Source organism: Procambarus clarkii, chromosome 6, assembly GCF_040958095.1.
Source record: "Procambarus clarkii isolate CNS0578487 chromosome 6, FALCON_Pclarkii_2.0, whole genome shotgun sequence".
Classification (NCBI taxonomy): Eukaryota; Metazoa; Arthropoda; class Malacostraca; order Decapoda; family Cambaridae; genus Procambarus; species Procambarus clarkii.
Window position 1 is genome coordinate 33,042,349 of NC_091155.1, and position 22,044 is coordinate 33,064,392.

At 48.4% G+C, this 22,044-nt stretch overlaps 1 protein-coding gene across 2 annotated transcripts in view; it reads left to right on the plus strand.

The window, feature by feature from the left end:
- Nucleotides 1-2,860: 2,860 nt before the first annotated feature.
- Nucleotides 2,861-22,044, plus strand: part of RfC4 (replication factor C subunit RfC4) — a 57,004-nt gene continuing 37,820 nt past the window's right edge. The window contains exon 1 of one of the 2 annotated variants that reach the window (XM_045735944.2): nucleotides 2,861-2,995. In XM_045735944.2, the coding sequence (XP_045591900.1) occupies nucleotides 2,904-2,995 (92 nt within the window). In that variant the 5' untranslated portion in view covers nucleotides 2,861-2,903. The remainder of the gene's footprint in view (nucleotides 2,996-22,044) is intronic. The other variant, XM_045735946.2, reaches the window with a different exon arrangement.

Sequence of the window (22,044 nt, forward strand, 5' to 3'; positions counted from 1 at the left end):
AAGATAAAAAAAAGGGGGAACATGACTGAAAAAGCAGCACAAATACAATAGGTTGACAAACTGTTGATTAAACAAAAAAATTACAGACATGGGTTGACAATAGAGGAGTGAGGTAGGTTACGGGGAATTTATTAGGTAGTGTTTAGTTTTTATCTTAAACTGGTTGAGAGAGGTACAGTCTTTAATATGGTTGGGAAGGTCATTCCACATTCTGGGTCCCTTGATTTGTAGAGCATTTCTAGTTTGATTAAGTCGTACTCTTGGAATATCAAAACTGTATTTATTTCTGGTGTGGTGCTCATGGGTTCTGTTTCAACCTTCGATGAAGCTTTTGAGGTCAGGATTGGCATTACAGTTCAGCGTTTTATATATGTATAATACACAAGAGAGAATGTGCAGTGACTTAATATCTAACATATTCAGAGATTTGAGTAGGGGTACCGAGTGATGTCTGGGGTCTGATAAAGTCTGTTTTTGCTGTGTTCTCAGGACCCTCAGGACTCAACGAATTGCAAGCTAAAAAACCCTCAACTAACTGGCACTAGGCACGGTTAATGTGCTACGACTTATTTCCTTAGTTGCATCTTTGCAGTACTGGCATTCTACTCAGTCATGTTATACGACATCATTTATATTGTGATACAGCAGTTGCTCTGTATACATTATTTAATAAATTAAGGTCCCCCCAATCCTGGCTTGTTTTTTCTCCCCGATCAGAAATGTCTGGACTGTTGAGGGATCATAAGTGTTGTACCACTCTGACACATGAGCAACAAAGTCTTCACGTCGAGCAGGAGGAACACTGAGCCGTTTGCGTTTAAAAGTCCCACCGGGCAGGATGGTATTTCCTATACATAGAGTAGTCAATCTAGGGTGATGATCTGACAACAAATCTGTTACAATAGATGATGTGCACCAGACGTGAGAGACGGGTGAAACCAACACAGAGGTCTAGAATGCCTCCACAAATATGCGTGGGTTCAAGGTCACCCACAATCTGCACATCTTGGTGACTATTTAGTAGCGACAGCAGTTGATTCCCGTTACCGTTACTGAAGCGAGAGCCACCAATGTCCTTGTGTCTAGCATTGTAGTCACCAAAAATGATGGTTGGCTCTGCTTGAGCGCAGGCCGGAAGATCAATATAAGTTAACTTTCCTGCTGGAGCATATAGATTAAATACATTGAAAACAGAGTTGCCCACATAGATCCTCACTCCATGATACTGTTGACCAGCAGTTTGTTTTTCTGGCAGAAGTTGATGGGGGTAGGGATTGTTTGATGTATAGAATACAAAAGTTACTGGATCTGAGGTTGTAAGAAACAAATGAGGGCAATTTCGGGGGTGAGGATCTTGCGGGAACTCTGCACTCCTGGAGACATACAATATCGATGTGTTCAGTTGTTACTTTGTGATGTAAATCTGAGAACCTTTTTTTGAGGGATGCAATGTTCCAGCTTAGGAACATATATATAATAAGTTCCTGGACGATATAAGTCCAGGAACATTTCTTAGTTTATTACCAATGTCACACATTTGCCTCCAATTGTCTAGTACAATTTGTCTGTCATTTCCAGCTATAGAGTCGTTGTAAACATACTTTAGCACAACTTTGGCAGTTAACCTGCGTGGAAGGGCTCCACTACACAAGGTTTCAAGATCACTAGAAGTTTCCCCTGATGGGCAAGCGAACACATGTTTGGAGGGTTCAGGGGTGGAAGGGGGAGTTTGGCAGTCATTGCTTACAAGTCCCCTCATACACGTGACCATCATCGAAATATCGCTGGTGGATTTTTTCTCATGTTGGAGTTGCTCTTGCAGCCGCTCCGTTTGCTGCTGAGACTGCTGCTGGTGTTCCTGCAACTAAATAAACATTTATTTATTTATTTATTTGATTACTGGGAATATGGGATAGGTGTTCATGATAATGACACGAAATGTAAACTATGTGGTATGTTAAGGTCTCACACCCTTGCCCATTATGTTCTTGATTGTCCGTTGATTAGTGTATATAGAAACACTGAGATAAGGACTGTTCCTGAACAAATAGCCTGGATGTGTCACAACGGAAAGGTTGATTATATACCTTACCTTGAGGGTAAGGTATATAATTCTTGAGAGATATAAGAATTTTGCACCAAGACTGTAATTTTTTGTGGAATTATCTGCATGTCTCTTGCAAATTGTCTATACAGTATACCTCGGTCATAAAAGTATTTGTGTGTACGTCTGGTACCATACATACTACTTGTGTAAAGGAGGAAATGTAGATGTTTATCTCTCAGAATGTTTTTTAATATGTTTATTGTTTGTGATGTGTGTATGTATGTATTAACACGATGTACTGATTGGGGTGAGAATAGCTTGAGCTACCTCATCCCTTTGTGTGTAATTTACCTCAAAAAACTTATTTCAATTTCAATTTCAAGGACAAAGCGCTCGCGGAACGCCAGGCGAGTCTTACCACTACACCACGGAGACTGACCTGAATCTACTGAACAGCGTAACATAATCGTACGTTACAACATCAATGCTATGTACTCTCATAAACCCAGTGTACCTACTTGTATAATAAATAAATAAATAAATAAATAAATAAATAAATAAATAAATAAATAAATAAATAAATAAATAAATAAATAAATAAATAAATAAATAAATAAATAAATAAATAAATAAATAAATAAATAAATAAATAAATAAAATAAATAAATAAATATATTGCCCGTAACTATAGTGAGTTTATGTAATATCACTATGTATAACTACTTTAACTTGTCCATTATTCTTTTTGGGATGAATTACATATTTCTGCTGCCCTGGTGGTACAATTAGGTTAGTACACAGATTTCACCGATAGTCATTTGTTGAACTTTCCCGCCAATATAGTTTGTAAACAAACATGGCAGCAGAAGGCAGCAGGATGGAGGTGGATGCTCGTGAGAACTTGAATAAGGCAGCTGCTGCAGCTGACAAAGCTGCCCATGCACCATGGTAAGTGTTCTGTGATAAGGGCGCATCTGTCCCTCCATCAGCAGTGCGTGACAATACACCACACGACGAAGGAAGTCTAGAGACTCCCGGGTTCTGGTTGCTGGTTCTATGCAGCATGATTTCAAAGTTTTCCTCTGGCTTTATACCTTTTTTTTTTACAATTATTTACTTCATTCAAAGTTGACTACCTACCCTGGTAGTCTAGCTAATAGTATGAATTGAGATGTACCAAGTGAAGTTTGTTCTTAAACGTTACATCAATTAATGATAATTGTTAGAAATGTTTACCAAAGACTAACAAGAAGTTTGGAAACGGGCCTCACAAGCTTAGCCACCAGACGAGACATAATGTATGCTAACTATCTATCACTGCACCTCTGCTCACCCGACACACCCATACAGATAAAAAGTTAACCCAACAGTTAACCCACATAACCCCTGCTTCCCCACCAATTACTCACAACCTTTCCTCAGACGGGCTACCAATAACCGCAATATAGACATCATTTAACTCCCAAACTCTGATACCCAACTTACTGTCCCGCCTATTCCACCATGGCTTTATACAATTCTTAAAACATCAATAAACTGGAAGACAACATTCCAAAGTCTGCACCAAACTCAGCCATAGCCTCAGTCTTTGTCTCAACAATGAAAAATTGTTACCCACATACCACAGTAATTTATACAGATGGATCTCGCATCCTCATGAACATCGCACCCTCGGTCACTAGCGCTGTATGGATACCAGAATACCATCTCGAACAGGGATGGCGGTTACCAAGCCAACTATCTATTTTGACGGCTAAATTATATGCCTTATACCAAGCTCTCCAAATAATCACATTACCAGTTCTGATATACAGTGGCATCTCGACTTACGATTGCCTCTACTTACGATAATTTCGAGTTACGATGTAAATTTGATCGAAAAATGCGACTCGACATCTGATGGTGTCGTCGACTTGCGATATTTGTTGGTACACGTTTGGGTCGACCGAGCGTGTGGTTCCCGGTCACGCGGCCGACCTGCCTCAGTTTACTACAGCTGCCTGCTTAGTGATGATTGTGCCTATAAGAAATTTCGCTTTTGTGTTGATTTTTTGCATTTTGAACATTAATTATTATATATATAACGCCATGAGTCCCAGGAAAGTCAGTGGTAAGGCTCAACATATGAGTAAGGCTGACCATAGAGCAGAAACAAGAGATCATTCGTAAATATGAAGATGGTGTGCCGGTTGTTGGACTGGCTAGGCAGTACAACAAATCTCAGTCAACGATACCCACCATACTGGCTAGGAAAAAGGACATTATGGGTGCTAAAATGATGCATCATTACAGACAAATGTTAAAACAAAGGGAAAAACAAATGTGTCTTGACAAATTTGTAGCGAGAAACAAGCACTGAACCACAACCAGGTCCTAGTGGTATTAAGGCAAAACGTAGGAGAGAGAGTATCCCAGAGAAAACATCACTGCCTGATGTGATAATGGAAGCGGACTCACCTTCCAAACAGTAACAATTCTCCTCTTCCCCCCTCATCACCATCTTCCATATGCCATCAAGAGCCCTCCATAAAGGTAAGATAAACTTAGGTACTGTATTGTAGTTGGAAAAAAAACATTGTATTCAATATAAAATGTATTTGTATGTTAATATTTTGGATGGTAGGGAACGGATTAATTCAAATCCCTTTATTTCTTATTGGAAAAATCGCTTTGACTTACGATATTTCGACTTACGATCCGTCTCTGGGAACGGATTAGCATCGTAAGTCGAGGCCCCATTGTATATACAATCTGTAATGATGCCAAGAGTGCGATTAAGCAGTTACGTATTCTTCCACAACGTGCAAAGAGTTTGTTTACCCATGCCTTCAACTTCTGCATGAACATTGATTGAACAATTATGACACCTCTATCCAGTGGGACCCAGCGCATTGTGGTATACTCCATAATGATCAGCTGGCCAAAGTGATGCACACCACACCTTATATTACCCGTCATCCAATTTCTCATGTTGCACGTAAAGGAGCATTCAAAGATACCATCACCCAAGATTTTGTAATGAAATGGAAAATGTCATGCTCACCTTTGTACTATAGGAGCCGGTCGGCCGAGCGGACAGCACGCTGGGCTTGTGATCCTGTGGTCCCGGGTTCGATCCCGGGCGCTGGCGAGAAACAATGGGCAGAGTTTCTTTCACCCTATGCCCCTGTTACCTAGCAGTAAAATAGGTACCTGGGTGTTAGTCAGCTGTCACGGGCTGCTTCCTGGGGGTGGAGGCCTGGTTGAGGACCGGGCCGCGGGGACACTAAAAGCCCCGAAATCATCTCAAGATAAATCTCGAGATAGGTCCATAAAAAAAGAAATGGGAAACTTCGAAACATGTCAGATATAAAAGCAGAGAAATTGATGTAGCAATGACCAGATTAAGACAGGGACACATCAAACTGGCAGCACACAGCACTAAATGCAGTACAGACATGCGCCAGAAACAATCGAACACAACCTCCTTCACCATTTCCAATATCACAGTGCAAGAGTAAACTTCAAACAAGTGTTATTGCACTTAAAATACCCTTTAGCATCGAACATATGTACTGTACAGTACATTGTTTACATCATATGCTGTATAATACCTACATTTTTTATTATTAAAGTGATGATTCTCATAGATACTTGATAATAGGTTTAGTTCTTGGTCTATACTAGGTTGCATAAGTAGGCTGTTTGATGATAAAATAGCAAAGGTACAATTAATGATGGGGAAAAGAGAAAATGAGAAATGAATGATGGGTAAAGAGAAAAAAGTAATTTCAGTAGAATAATAAAATTTGGAGCAAACAAAAAATCTAGATATAAAAATAACCATAGAATGAAATGCAAATTAAATAGGAACAAGTAAAAATGAAATCAGAATTAATGTAATTAGACAGGTCTAGTATGCTTAAGCTGTCAGTTAGGCTATTCCTTGTAATTACCCAAGTGTAATTACCTAAGTGTAGTTACAGGATGAGAGCTACGCTCTTGCTGTTCTGTCTTCCTAGCACACTTTGTCATATAACGCTTTGAAATTGCTGACAGTTTTGGCCTCCACCACCCTCTCACCTAACTTGTTCCAACCGTCTACCACTCTGTTTACAAAAGTGAAATTTCTTATATTTCTCTGGCAGCTTTGTTTCATTAGTTTAAATCTATGATCTCTTGTTCTTGAAGTTCCAGGTCTCAGGAATTCTTCCCTATCGATTTTATTGATTCCTGTTACTATTTTGTATGTAGTGATCATATCACCTCTTTTTCTTCTATCTTCTAGTAAGGTATGATTGTGATCATATCGCCTCTTTTTCTTCTATCTTCTAGTTTTGGCATATTTAATGCCTCTAACCTCGCCTCATAGCTCTTATCCTTCAGTTCTGGGAGCCACTTAGAGGCATGTTGTTGCTCCTTTTCCAGTTTGTTGATGTGCTTCTCAAGATATGGACACCATACAACCGCTGCATATTCCAGCTTTGGTCTAGCAAAAATCGTGAACAATTTCTTTAGTATTTCTTCATCCATGTAATTAAAAGCAATTCTGAAGTTAGAAAGTGTAGCATAGGCTCTTCGCACAATGTTCTTAATGTGGTCCTCAGGTGACAGTTTTTTTTTATTTAGAATCATCCCTAGATCTTTATCAGAATTCTTTAAAGATTTCTCACATAATTTATAGGTTGTGTGAGGTCTTTGTGTTTCTATTCCACATTCCATAACATGGCATTTATTCACATTAAATTCCATTAGTCAAGTGGGGCTCCATTTTTGTCCAGGTACTTATTTTGTCCAGGTACTTATTTTGTCCAGGTCGTCTTAGAGGGCATGGCAATCATCTAAGTTTCCTATCTTCCCTATTATTTTAGCATCATCAGCAAACATGTTCATATAATTCTGAATTCCATCTGGTAAATCGTTTATGTAGACAATGAACATTACCGGTGCAAGAACTGAACCCTGTGGTACTCCACTTGTAACATTCCTCCAGTCCGATACATTGCCTCTGATTACTGCCCTTATTTTTCTATCAGTTAGAAAATTTTTCATCCATGTTAGAAGCTTACCTGTCACCCCTCCTATATGTTCTAGTTTCTAGAACAACCTCTTATGTGGAACTCTATCGAAAACCTTTTTTAGGTCTAGATAGATGCAGTCAACCCAACCATCTCTTTCCTGTAAAATCTCTGTAGCTCGATCATAGAAACTGAGTAAATTTGTTACACAGGATCTTCCAGAGCGAAAACCATACAGTCTGTCTGGCATTATATAGTTTTTCTCCAGGTGTTCTATCCATTTACCTTTAATTATTTTTCCAATATTTTGACTATCGCACTTATCAATGATACAAGTCTATAATTGAGGGGGGTCTTCCCTGCTGCCACTTTTGTAGATTGGAACAATGTTAGCCTTTTTCTAGACATCTGCTATGACTCCTGTACACAGGGATGCCTGAAAAATCAGTCGAAGTGGGATGTTGAGCTCAGGTGCACATTCTCTCAGAACCCATTTTGAAACTCCATTGGGACCAACTGCTTTGTTCTTACTTAGTTCCTTGAGCATATTTTCCACTTCATCTCTAGACACCTCTGTGCTCTATGTTCTATGGAATTCTTATTGTGTCTGGTTCCCTGAAGATTTCATTTTGCACAAACACACTTTAGAACTTTTCGTTTAATGTTTCACACATTTCCTTTTCATTTTCTGTGAATCTGTTTCCCATTTTCAACCTCTGAATATTATCCTTTACCTGCAATTTGTTGTTTATGAATTTATAGAATAGGCCTGGTCCTGTTTTACATTTGTTCGCAATCCCTTTTTCAAAATTTCTTTCTTCCTCTCTCCTCACTGCTGTGTAGTTGTTTCTCGCATCTTTGTATCGCTGGTATGTTTGGGGGTTTGGCCTCTTCCTATATTGATTCCATTTTTGTGTCTTTCGTCTCTGGCCCTCTCGCAATTTCTGTTGAACCAGTCCTGTTTCCTGGTTCTGCATCTCTGCTTTGGTATAAATTTTTTTGTGCCTTTATCAAATATTTCCCAAAACTTGACATTCACCTCATTTACTTCCTTGCCTAGCAACAAGTCTGTCCAATTATATTTGCTAACAATATTTCTAAGGTCACCATAATGTCCTCTCCTCAAGTCAGGTTTTTCAACTGCTTCAACCTTCTTATTTTCTTCCAGATTATAATGCATTGCATACTTTATTCCCCAAAAGACAAAAAGTCACCTTTACCCAGGGGAGGAAGGTACTGAATGTCAAATATCTCTTCCTCTTTCCTGGTAAATATCAAAGATAACATGTTGGGAACGTCCCCCATCCCTCATCCTCGTAGCTTGTTTAACATGTTGATACAAGAATGTTTCCAGGATGAGGTCTACAAATCTACAGGTCCAAAAGTCCTCTGTTCTAGCTTCACTGCTTCCCAGTCTATGGATTTCAAGTTGAAGTCGCCGATTACCAACAGTTGTGATCTATCTTTATCCGTAAGTGTTCTTTCACCAGCACAGCAATGCCACCACCTTTCCTAATTTTTCTGTCCCTTCTCCAAATTGAGTAGCCACTTTGGAATATGACCTCGTTTAAAATAACATCAAGTTTTGTCTGCGTGAGTGCAACAATGTCTGGTATCTGCAGCTGTATTACATCACTTAACGCCAGAATCTTCGATCTCACTCCATCTACATTGGTGTATACAATTTTCAATAGCAATTTTGTTCCAATTTTGTTCCAATTCAACAATTTTGTGTTGGAGTTTTTTATTGGGATCGTCTCAAAGCTCTCCAAATGTACTCTAGAAAGGAGACGAGAGAAATACCAAATACAGTAATATACACATGGAAAATACTTGAGGGCCAGGTCCCAAATCTACACAGTAAAATAAGAACGTACTGGAGTGAACGATATGGAAGAAAATGCAAGATTGAACCAGTGAAAAGCAGAGGTGCCATAGGCACAATCAGAGAACACTGTATAAACATCAGAGGTCCGCGGTTGTTCAACGTCCTCCCAGCGACTATAAGAAATATTGTCGGAACAACCGTGGACATCTTCAAGAGAAAACTGGACTGTTTTCTAAGAGAAGTTCCGGATCAGCCGGGCTGTGGTGGATATGTGGGCCTGTGGGCCGCTCCAAGCAACAGCCTGGTGGACCAAACTCTCACAAGTCGAGCCTGGCCTCAGGCCGAGCTTGGGGAGTAGAAGAACTCCCAGAACCCCATCAACCAGGTATCAACCAGGTATCCTCACCACTGAATGCATCCCAACCTCTGTCTCTATCATCATTAGTACCACCCCCATCACTACCACCATCCTCCATACCCACATCAACCCCCCCCTCCTTCCCCAGCCCTACCACCATCTCCCATTTCCAGCACTGCCCCCCCCCCCCTCCATCCCCAGCTCTACACCCCTTCCCTGCTCTATCCTCTGCCTAGAACTGCTACCTCCATCCCCAGCACTATCCCCCCATCCCCAACTCTATCCTCTGATCTCCAATTCTACCCCTATACCCATCACCACCACCCCACCATCAGCACCACCCCACCATCACCACCACCCCACCATCATCACCATCCCACCATCACCCCACCATCACCCCACCATCACCCCACCATCACCCCACCATCACTATCAGGAACCTGTACACCTGTTGATTGATGGTTGAGAGGTGGGACCAAAGAGCCAGAGCTCAACCCCCGCAAGCACAATTAAGGGAGTACAATTAGGCGAGTACCATCCGACCATTACCACCACCCCACCATTATCACCACCCCACCATTACCACCACCCCACCATTACCACCACCCCCACCATTACCACCACCTCCACCATTACCACCACCTCCACCACTACCACCATCCCCACCACTACCACCACCCCCACCATTACCACCACCCCCACCATTACCACCACCCCCACCATTACCACCACCCCACCATCAGCACCACCACCCCACCATCAGCACCACCACCCCCACCATTACCACCACCCCCACCATTACCACCACCCCACCATCAGCACCCCCACCACCATCACCACCCCACCATTACCACCACCCCCACCATTACCACCACCCCACCATTACCACCACCCCCACCATTACTTGGAACTTTTTGTTTCGGGTAGCGAATCTTTAACAACAACAACAACAATCCGAGACTGTCATGTTTTGGTTATAGGGACCCTGACTTGGGGGTGTTAGTCGTTTCGATTTTGGTTCAGCCTTCACCCCCTTGTCCTTTCCCTTCTGTTGTTCATCCTGGTCCCCATCCCCTCCCCCTGCTTCTGACTCTGAAGCGTCTGAGGGTTTCAGAGTCGGGGCAGGGTTTAGTTGGTGTTGAGACTCGGGCAGTTTCGGGGGATGCCTTTACCGGTGTGGAGACAGAGGCATTCGAGCATGTTCCTCCAGCCGGAGCTTCTGGGTCTGACCAGTGGGGCCCCCTTTTTTTTTTTTTCTTTTTGGCTGCTCCTGACTTTTCTTTTGAGGCAAGGGATTTGGTGGACGGCTCGACCCCGGGTCCTCATGGGGTGGCTCCCGAGGAGGGGGGGGGGGAAGGGTTGACTTGGGGGCCTTGGGCCCCGTTGGACCCTGCTTGGGTTTTTGTACCCTCCAAGCAGGGCTTGATGTTACAGGGAGTGGGGTTTTCTTTTCCTCCCTCGTATAAATTGGATTTGGTGTCAATTTCTCCCCGGGTTTGGTTCAGTGCTTCCATGGGCTCTTCAGTCCCATCCTTCCTGAGGTTTTCGGTCTTTCTTATTCGGCCTCATGTGTTGCTGGATTATGCCTCCATAATGGATCCTTCTTCCTTCGTGTTTGGATCTTCTTTTCCTTACTGGGTTTGTTATGAGGTTCCGAAGTTGTCTTGGCTTGTGGACTACCCTTTTTTTCTCGTTGGAGGTGTGGCGTACGTTCTGTCAGTCCTACGTGCTTGAGTGGCGAGAGGCTCATATGGTGGTCCTGGTTTTCATGGGGTGATTTTGAGCACCTCAATGCGTGCTTGTTCGCCACTGCCCTTCCTCGGGATGTTGGCATTGTGCAGCTTCACGTGCAGGTTCTCACCCTCTCAGCTGTCCTGGTCGCTGAGGACTTGCACGCCCGTGGCTTATTGGCGTCGGTTTTGCAGTTCCTTTCCTTTCTTGAGCTGTCCTCAGACTGGCTTGAGGAAGACGGGAGGGCGTTTGGGCCTATCCTGGATCTGGTGCGTTGGTGTAGGCAGTGCGTGCGTCTGCTCATATGAAGCTGCTAGTGCCGATGCTCTTGAGGTTATCTTGAGATGATTTCGGAGCTTAGTGTCTCCGGCTCGGTCCTCGACCATGCCTCCTTTTTGTTACACCCCCCCCCCCCAGGAAGCAGCCCGTAGCAGCTGTCTTAACTCCCAGATACCTATTTACTGCTAGGTAACAGGGGCATCAGGGTGAAAGAAACATTTTACTCATTTGTCTCCGCCTCCACCGGAGATCAAACACGGAACCTCAGGACTACAAATCCGAAGCGCTGTCCACCCAGCTGTCAGGCACCCATCCTGCAGGACGTGGCGTCGCTTTTTTTTTGCTTCCTGTTTCATGTGTCAGCAGGCGGTGTTTGCTACCTCTGTGGAATCCATTTGGGCTCTGGCGCTTGGGTTTTCTTCACCTTTTTGTCCTTTGCTGTTTGCAGTGTGTGGTGGTGCAGTATCTCCAGGCAGCTTCTTCTAGTTGTCGTCCTATGTTAGACTTGTTGGTTCGTTCTCCTGGGGGGGGGGGCAGTGGGGGGTCTTACCGGAAGGGTCGTGCCAGGGCTCGGGGTTCCTCCCGTCGTGGTAGGCCAGTGGTGCCAGTTTCAGAGCCAGAGCAGCCTTCTGAACTGTCTTCGTCTGGTCGGCGCAATGATCGCTCTGTGCGGAGGTCGGATTCACGTAAGGGGCGTCAGCCCTTTTACGGTTCGTCCCATTGATGGGGCGATGGAGGGAGACTTGCGTTGTTTGCTCTTGCCCGGTCCCACGATTTGTAGGCCTTTTGGGTCGTTTCGTGCGGCCTGAGGTGGCGTTGGGTGGCCCCTCCTCCTTTGGAGTGTAACGGGGGGGTGGGGGAAATAGCTCTATCTTGTCCATTATTCCACCCCCCAGTTAACTAACGAGGCCGGGGGAAACAGCTCTCTCTAGTCCGTTATCCCGTCCCCAATTAGCTAACTATTCCAGAGCACTCCCAGAGTTCCTAAGACAACCTCTCTCGTTCAACACCTTGTAACCTAGGTATTTGACTACCTAGGTGCTACGACTACAAGGCGCCGTCACTTGATCAGTTACCCGAAACTCTAGAGAGAACTCTAGAATACATAATCACTGCCACAAACGTATAAGAGAAAACGAAAGGAAAGAAATGAATAGTGAAGTAATTAGTGAGGGCTTGGGGGTGAGAGGGAGAGAGGTGGGAGGAGCGAGGAGGGTCATTAGTTGAAAGTGAGAGTTTAGAGAGGGGGTGGAGGGAGAGGTGTAGATAGGTAGAAGTAGAAGAGTAGATAGTAGAAGTAGAAGAGTAGATAGTAGAAGACGAAATGCTGCCACCATCCATTCATGATCATTACGTACAAGACAAGGAATGGAACTTGTCTGTATCACAAAATTCTCAAAAGATGTTATCAAGAGATCATTATTAGTATGGTCCCATCTTTATCATGTACTCATTCTAAACCATGAAACCAGTAACTACAGAGGCTTTCTCACCTCAACTCAAAATCTCTAGGGAACAAAGTTAAACACAATTTAAATAATAAATTCATAATTATATTTCACATGAAGTATCATAATTTAGCAATTCAATTAAAATGTTCCAGTTTAATATGCAAAGTGAGTCATCATCCAAGAATTCGAGAACCCTACAACTTGACTGCCCCTGATCATCACACAACATATGTAAACACGACCAAGTCACCTAAATGTTCACTCACCGAGGACTGAGTCTAAGTTGAATAGAGAGGGGGGGGGGGGTCTGCAATTTTCAGGCAGCGTCACCCCCCGTCTGGTGACGGCCTATCTCGACGGCTGGCCTCTGCTCTGCTCCGCTGGCCGGTCTCCTATTGCTTCATGCTCGATAGCTCTCCGAGTTTATATTGGGGAACCTAGTAGCTAACTCCGCCCATAAGTAGATAGCCTCCGGCACTCTACCAAGCCACTCCTTAAACGTCGGCATGTTTGAAGGCTACCCGGCTCCAATTAAGAGCTTAGCGGAAGCAAGGTGAAATTCTCATGATCTGACCTCAGGTCACTTGAGGTCATTAACGCTTTGAGGTGTGAGATCTCAGGCAGACAACTGGCGCCTCTCAGATCCTTGTCTGTGACTCATGTACTCTATATATATTTTAAATAAACTAACTCAAACACTTTTACAGTGTTACAGGAGGAGGGGCCACCCAACCCTATTATTAGGTTATTATTCATCCGGGGTTCAGGTGTTTTCTTGGTTTTGTTGTGGGGCGTCAGGGTTATCACTTTTGTTGCCTTCCATTCGGCTTGAATCTGGCACCTCGCGTTTTCACTTGTCTTGTGTGGAACTTCACAAAACTTCATGGGTCTTGTGTGGGACTCTCTGACTGCTTCCTTGTCTCTGGAGGCTCTGCTTCAGCTGCAGTCCCGCCTTTGCCTGTTTCTGGGGGCTCCCAGGTAACGTACCAGTTGCTCGAGGTTTGTGCAAGAGCCTGAACTTTGCCATGTGATGGTCTACCTGCCAGGTTGGGTTTGGCTTAATCGGCTGCTCTGGTTCCTTCAGGGGACGTCCCTTCTGCCTCTCGCGATTGCTAGGGCCTATGGGGGCCTTGTGTCGATTGCTGCGTCGCCGGCTTCCTCTTTGGGTTTTTAGGGGTTCACTACCTTTTCACCTACCCGAGCCCTCACTCGATGTGTTCATGGACATGTCGTCTCTTGGCTGGGGCTTTGTGACCAGTGCTCACCAGGCTAGCCAGGGGCGGTGGGGTCTATCCTTCCATCAGGCCCACAGCACAATGCGGGAGTTCGCGGTGGTGTGGATGTCGCTTCAGAGGGTTCGGGTCACTCGCGAATCGATGATTAGGCTCCATTCGGACTGCTTCCCTGTGATTCCATGCCTGATCCGTGGGGGTTCGATGCTGTCCTTGGCTCTTTTGGGGCTGTTGCTTTGGGTGACTCATCTGCTGAGTTCTCGAGGTCATGGTCTTGGTCATAGTCTTCTGGCCGTGCACATTCGGGAGGAGGGGGATCCAACATCCTAGTGTACGGCCTGTCTCAGTTCATTCCCCTGTCCATGGAATGGACGGTCGACTCCGACTTGTTCAGTTGGCTCTGCCGGACCTATGGGCCTCTAGAGGTGGACCTCTTTGCGTCGGCGTGGTCGAGGCATCTCCCATTGTATGTGGCGCCCTTCCCCAACTGCAAGGCCGTCGGGGTTGTTGTAAGAAGTAAGTTCTATTCTATTCTTACGAGAAGTAAGAATGAGGAATATTTAAGCCTAATGGAAAATCCTCAAAATGGTGAAGAGGACTAATTACCACACAATGATGTATGTGTCTTGATATTTAATTTAAAGTGATAAATGTCTGGCCAGTGACCAAACTCTCACAAGTCAAGCCTGGCCTCAGGCTGGGCTTGGGGAGTAGAACAACTCCCAGAACCCCATCCAGCCGGTATCCAGCAGGTATTACCTTTCGGCAGGACTGGTTGAGGTGGGGTTACCTGTACCTCTATCTCCCGGTTCCGCTGTTCCTCCAAGTCCTGGCTTGTTTGGAGATTTACCAAGGAAGAGTTGTCCTTCTGGCCCTTTGGTGGCTGGCCCAACCTTGGTTTCAGGCGCTGCTTGCTCGGTGTCCGGACCCGAGGGTCTTCCCATGGCTCCGCCTCTTTCAGCAGATTGGTCTGGTCCGTTATGTGGCTGGTTCGATCTTTTCCTTGAGTCTTCGCATTTGGTCTTTATAACTCGAGTCTATCACCACTTGTATGGTGAGCAGGTGGCTTCCTTGATGGTTTCCCACCTGCGTGCTTCGTCTTGGCAGCAGTATGAAGTTTCCTGGCGGTCCTTCCATTATTTCTTCTCTCTTCATAGGTTTACTTCTGTCTCTGATAGGGTTGTCTTGTCCTTCCTTTCGTGGTTGTTCCAGGACCGTCATCTTATGCCGAATACTGTTTCCTCGTATTGTGCAGTGCTGGCGGAGCAGCTGCTGCTTGCGTTTGGCATTAATGTTACTTCTGCACAGTCCCGCAAGCTGTCTCGTACGTTGCTTCACCTCTGGTCTGCACATGCGCCGCCTGAACCATTGTGGTTGTTTGACCTCGTGCTCTCCTTTCTCTCTTCTCCTTGGTTTGTCATGACTCCTTCGGTTCAGGATTGTTTTTCCAAGGCTCTTATCCTGTTGTCATTGGCCTCTGGAGGTTGGGTCGGGGAGCTTCATGCTCTCTTTCGGCGCAGGGCTTTCTGCTTTTTGGTCCTGGTGGTAGATTTGTTCATTTGCAGCCGTCTCCATTCGTCTGGCGAAGAATGAGACTGCTGCTTTCTGGAAGGGGTCCTTGGGTTGTTGATGTTTAGTTGGTTATGCCGGGGGTGCATCGTGTGTTGTCCGGATATGGCTTTCCACCGTTACCTGCGCACCATGGCCTCGGTGGCCGCGGACGCGCTTTGGGTTGACCCTTCTTCCCTGTTCCAGGGTTCGGGTCTCCCAGGTTGTCTGCAGGCTAATTCGGTCCAGCCAGCCTGCGGTCTATCCTTTTGCCCACGACGTTCGTAAGTTTGCTGTGCTGGCTGCCATAACATGTCTTTAGCTGATGTCAACATCAGAGGCCTGAGACTGTTCAACACGCTTCCGCATCACAAAATGGGCATAACTGGCCAACCCCTCTCAGTGTTCAAGAGAGAACTTGACAAACACCTCCAAAGGATACCTGATCAACCAGGCTGTGACTCATACGTCAGGCTGCAAGCCTGGTTACTGCAAGCCTGGTTAACCAGTTGACCAGACCAGCAACGAAGAGGCCTGGTCGACAACCGGGCCGCGGGGTCGCTGAGCCCCGAAATCACTTCAAGGTAAGGTAACCTGACATTTGGGCACGGTGATTTTGAAAGGTTGAACAGGGTCCTGGCCCCTTGCTACCTTGATGATGTTCCTGGGCCTAGTCGGGCCTGTGTCGCATTGGGTCGGCGGTTGCAGCCTGTCTCAACTTCACGTTGAGGAGTGTGGGCTGTCCGTCTCCCGGGGTAAGTCCCTCTTGTGTTTTCTTTGGGTAAGTAGCTCCAAGGAGCTGAAGGGGCTCTCCCCAGAAAACCAGTGTTGAATGTAATGAAACGCCAGTTTCTGAGTGAGACCCGAAATCTCCCCGGCATCCCTCCCCTCCCTTTTTTTCAGTTTTGGCTTCCAGCTTTAAAACTAGAGGGTGGATAGCTGGTGTGGGGGCCTGGGCTACCTCTTCCCCCTCCCGGAGAGGGAGAAGGGGGAGTGCTTGTTTGCTCGTTTTCATTTGGGGAGTTCTGTCCACTAGTTCAGCTTTCAGTAGCAATATTTTAACCAGAATAGGGGTTTATTTTGGGACACTTACCTTTCTGGGTGCTTGACCTGGTCGATGGCAGACATAGAATGCTTCCAACTACACAGGGGTTTCTATAGTCCATTGCTCCTTGTGCTCCTCTGAGGGGGCCCAGGTTCTGGCTCGTGATCCCCGGTAGGCCTAGAACTCCAGGCACATTGACTGATGCCAGGTTCTAATACATTCATATTAGCCCGGTTAGCTCCAGGGAGCCTCTGGGTCTCACCCAGAAACTGGCATTTTCTGGGGGGAGCCCCGTCGGCTCCCCGGAGCTTTACCGGCTGATATGCTAATGTCAGACTTTGGCATCAGTCATGTGTATGGAGTTCTAGGGCCTACCGGGGACCACGAGCCAGAACCTGGCCCCCTCAGAGAGGCAAGGGGAGCAATGGCCTATAGAAACCCCCGTGTGGTTGGAAGCATTCTATGTCTGCCATCGACCGGGTCAAGCATCCAGAAAGGTAAGCATTCCAAAACAAACCCCTATTCTGGTGAAAATTGCTACCTAAGCCGAACTAGTGAATAGAACTCTTCAACAGAAAACACGGAAACTAGTATGACGTCATACGTCACCGCGCCGCTGTCTGCGCAGCTCCCCCCTCCCCGGGAGGGGGAAGGGGGAGCCCCAGACCTCCCACGCCGGCTATCCACCCATCAGTTCTTCGGCTGATGCTATAGGCAATGGTTATGTGCTCCGGCTCCAGTGGTTGTTTCAGCACTGTACCTAGAGTGTGGTGTCTGTTTTCTAGGTGGTGCGTGAGCCGGGTGTGATTCTTCAGTACTCGGGCTGCATGCGCCTAGGGTTCCCTTCCCTAGGTGCCCTGTAAGTACTGCCCTTGGGGCTTGGGGCCACCTTCCACAAGTTCCTTGGGTCCTGCCCCTGCTTGGCCGTTTACCGCTTGGTTTTCGGCCGCTCTTTGTGTGCTCGGGTGTTCTGTCTCCCTTGTTCGCCTTAGAGTAAGGGGCAGTGTTTGCACTGGTGGGGCGCGGGGTACTGTGCAGCTTGTCTTTACCAATCATAGCGGCCGGCTCTGTTCCGCTTGGGTACGCTGTCCTCTTGCGGGGTTTTCTTTTTCTTTTGTTTATATACCTGGTGGGGGGGTCTGCCTTCGTTCTTGCCCCTTGTGTCCCTTGTGTTCTGAGTATTTCTGGTGGTACCCCCTGCTAGGTCCCCGTGAGTGTACACGTCCCGGGGGTTCAGCTCTTAGAAAGTTGTTTGGTAGCTTGGGTGCCGGTTAGCAGTACCCTGCCTGGGATTACCTGAGCGCGAGTCCTCTTAAAGTAAACGCTCGGGACCCTGGGAAACCCCTGGGGGCGCGCGGGTCCGATGGATGTGACCCCAGAGCCCCCCCTCGCTTCCAGCGAGTTTGAGGGTTGCTCTCACCTTTTGTCTCTGGGTGACTCTCTGTTTTGCCTCCGTCTGCTGCCTGTGGGGTCGGTGACACCTTCGACCCGGTGTCCTGCGAGTTTGGTTGCTCGTTGTGGCTCGGTTACCCAGTTGTGCTAACAAAGCGGGTGCGGGCAGCAGGGGCGTTGCACTTGAGCCTTGGTGGTGGCAACGTTCTCGTGGTTTCCTCCCCGGGAGCCCCGGGGCTGCCCCGTTGTATTTCGTTTTGGGACTTGGGGGTGTTGGTTGCTTCGGTTCCATCCACGCCCCCTTGTCTTTCCCCTGGTTCACCCTTCCTGCCTGCATCCGGTTCCTTACCGTCTGTAGGTTCAGGGCGGGGTGTTTGGTGGTGTTGAGACTCGGGCAGTCTCGGGGAATTCCCCTTCCGGGGTAGTGACGGGGGCATTTGGGCCTGTTCCTCCAGCCGTGTTGTATGAGTCTGCCAGTGGGCTCCCTTCCTTAGTGTTTTCACGGCTGCCCCGGTTTTCTGGTACGGCCGGGGCTTTGGGGGAACGGCTCGGCCCCGGGGCCTGTCGTGTAGGTTCCCGGGGCTGGGGAGGGGCTGACTTGGGGGGGCCTTGGCCCCGTTAGACCCCGTGGGGGGTTTTATCCCCCTCTAGGCGGGGCTTGTGGTTACGCGGAGTGGGGTCTTTCCTCCCCACTCGCCGTACGTGCTGTTGGACGTCGGCCCCTCCCCGGGCTCGGTTCCTTGGCCTTTGAGTCGGTTGGTTCCGTCCTGTGGGTGGATGTTTCCTCCCCCGCTTTTTGGGACGGTGTTTTTGTCATGTTTCCCTGTTCGATGGGGTTCTGCGTGACTTTTGATCTCGGGTGCGCCTGCGCCTTCGTGTGCCTTCGGGACTAGTGTTGGCTTCTGTGTTCTCGAGGGTACGGGAAGGTTTTTCGCTACTTCCCGCATTATTGGAACGTCTGTCGGCTCCTAGTACTTGTCGCCCTGTTGGGCTACTTGTCGCCCTGTTGGGCTACTTGTCGCCCGGTTGGGCTACTTGTCGGCCGTTTGGGCTACTTGTCGCCCGTTTGGGCTACTTGTCGCCCGTTTGGGTTCCCTTTTTTTAGGCTCTTTGCTTCTTTGGCCGGTTTTATTGTTCCTGCTTCCTCTTTTGGCTCTTTTTCTCGTGCAATAGTCCTGGCTGGCGCCTTCCCGCAGGGAGGGTGTGCGGTTCGGCCAGCGTGTTATGCGCATGCGCCGTGGAGTTTGTTTTGGTCTGGGCGATGGTTCAGTGCTGGGGTTTTGCGCCCTTTTTTGCTACAATGCTTCGCCTCTCGTTCTTCTCCCTGGCTGCGGTATGTGCCCCTTTGCGCCAGGGGTGTCCTGGTTCCCAGTTGTGGGGAGGACACCGCGGTTTTCTGTGTCATGGGTGTGGACCGCCTCCTTCGCCTCTCCCTGTTCTCCTGCGGGTCCGGCTCTGGCGTCTTCACCTGGCGGTGCTCCCAAGTTCTTCTGGGCACGGTTGAGTCGTGTCAAGTTCGAGCCACCATTCGCCAGGTGAGTTTCTGCGATCTGGCGTCTTTTGGCCGGGCGCTGGATGCGGCGGTGTTCATATGCCTGTCTTTATTTAGGTATAATTTTGTACGACTGAGACCGTTCGCACACCAGTGACTGTCCCTTTATCACCCCTTCCTGTCCCCCTCATGTGCATGTCCAACCCATGCTGGAGTCGTTCAGGGGACCCTCCTTTTTTAATGTTGTGAGGTGTGGGGGTTGTAGGGTTGGTTCTGTACTCACCTGGTGAGGCTCCTGGCTGTGCTTGCAGGATTTGAGCTCTGGCTCTTGGGTCCCGCCTATCTGGTAGACCTTGCGGGATAGTACCAGTGGAGTGCAGTGGTGCTGTTGGCACTTTTGGGGAACACTGTATTACCATCAGTGGTCTGTGCTTGTTACACGACCTACTTGCGAGCATAAGCCTTCTTGCTGGTTCGTCCGTGGACTTCCAGGGCGCACTGGCCTGTTTTCGTATGGCAGTTCCGGCCTGTCCTGGTTGTGGGGGTATGTGGGCCGGTGGACTGCTCCTAGCAGCTGCCTGGTGGGCCATCCTCTGGCCGGTCTGGCCTGACCTTGGGCCGGGCTTGAGGTGTAAAAGAGCTCCCAGTACCTCATCCAGCAGGTATCGAGCGGGGTTTCTCCGCCGTCGGTCGCCTGGTGCAGGTTTCTGGGCCTGCAGGGTTTTGTCGTGTCTCCGTTGGCCCTGTCTGGGGTCTGCCTGCTCCGTTCTCTGCCTTTGCAGATGGGAGTTGCTATTTACATGTTGCATGTTGCAGTGGTGCCTGTTGCTGCTGCTGCTGCACGTGAGCATTGGTACCGTGTTTCACGGTGGCGTGTCCTTGTTCCTGTGTCCGGTTGTGGAGTGGCGCTTTGCTGCCGTTTTGTGCCTGGGGATTGCGTGGGGTTTTTGTCCCTGCCTGATTGTCCACCCCTGGTTGTTCTCCTGGTTTTTTTTTTTTTTGTGTTTCTGCTCTTTCTTCCTGCCTCTTCTGCAGCTGGAATGTTCTGCGTGTGTTCTTAGGCGTTGGTCAGCCTGTGTCCTGTGATGTGCTTCTTTGTCTCGGTCTGTTGCAGTTGTTCGTGCCCCTTGGTTCGGGTCCTGTTCTGGCGGCGACCCTTCCGCCTTCTTTGGTTTTCCTAGCTTGCCCTGCCGGTTGTTGTTGTTTTATTTTTTTTGGGGGGGTTCTTGCGATGTCTCGCGTCGGACCCGTCGTTTCTGAACTCCTGGCGGGCTTGCATGCTTCGGAGTTTTTCTGTTCGGCAGGCGTTCCATCTCCTTGTGCCGCCTGGGTTTCGGTGGTCGCGCCCGAGATCTTCTCGCGGCTCCGCCTTTTTCCTGGGCTCGGGGGGGCCTTGTCGGGGCTGCTTATGTTCTGCCTCGTGGTCTCGCCTCCGGTTGGTGGTCGGGTGGCTTCGTGGTAGGTGTCCCACCTGCGTGCTTTCTTGGCGGCAGTATGGGGTATTTTGGCGGTCCTTCCTTTTCCTGTCCCTTCTTCGGTGGGTCCTTCTTGTTGGCTTGGTTTACTCTCGGCTTGGTTTTCTAGTGGGGGTTGGGGGCCGTCGTCTTGCCACATACTGTCGCCTCTTTTCGTGCGGCGCAGGCGGAGCCGCTTCAGCTTGCTTTCGGTCTTGGTGTTGCTTCTGCACCGTTAGTCAGCTGTCTTGTGCGTCATTTCACCTCCGGCCTGTTCGTGCGCCGCTTGCACCATCCTGGTCTCTGGTCAGCGTGCTCTGTCTTCTCCTCGGTTGGTAGTGCCCCTTCGGTTCCGGTGTGTTTTTTCGTCGGCTCTTTCCTTTGGGCCTTTGCCTCTGGGGGTCGGTTCGCTGTGTTTTCTTGCTCCTTCGGTTTTAGCGTTTTGGTTGTTTGCTGGCAGCAGTCTCCATCTTTTCTGGCGCGGGGTGGGGCTGCTGCATTCTGGAGGGGTCCAGGGTTTGTTGGTGCTTTGTTGGTCGGGCCGGGGGTGTGTCGTTTTTGTGTTCAGTGGCGGCCCTCTGCTGTTGTTTGCGTGCCACGGCGTTTGGGTCCGGAGCGCGTTTTGCGTTGATCCGGTTCTGTTCTTCCCGGTTCGCGGGTGATGGTGTCCCGGGTGGTCAGCCGTGTTCTTGCGGCTAAGCTGCCTGGGTTCTTCCCTCATGCCTGTGGCGTTCGTGGCTTCGCTGCTCTCGCTGCCGTCTGGGCGACGTGGCCTTGCAGTCTTTCGGGCATGGATTTTTGGTGTTCGTGCAGGGGCCTTGCTGCTCGTGGTTCTTGTGTTGTTAACGGGATTTTCGGGGCTGTGGCGCCTTGGGTTGGCGTTTGCTGCCGGTTGTCTCGCCTCCTTTGGGGGGTGCGTGGTGTCCGCCTCCCGGTTTTGTCCCTTTGACCTTCCTCTGTGGGTAGTTAGCTCCGGGGAGCCGACGGGGCTCCCCCCAGAAAACCAGCGTTGAATGTAATGAAACGCCATTTTCTGGGTGAGACCCGGAGGCTCCCCGGCAACCCTTCCCTCCCTCCGGTCGGCGTTTTTCGCGTGTTTTGACATCCAGCCTCAGAACTGATGGGTGGATAGCCGGCGTGGGAGGTCTGGGGCTCCCCCTTCCCCCTCCCGGGGAGGGGGGAGCTGCGCA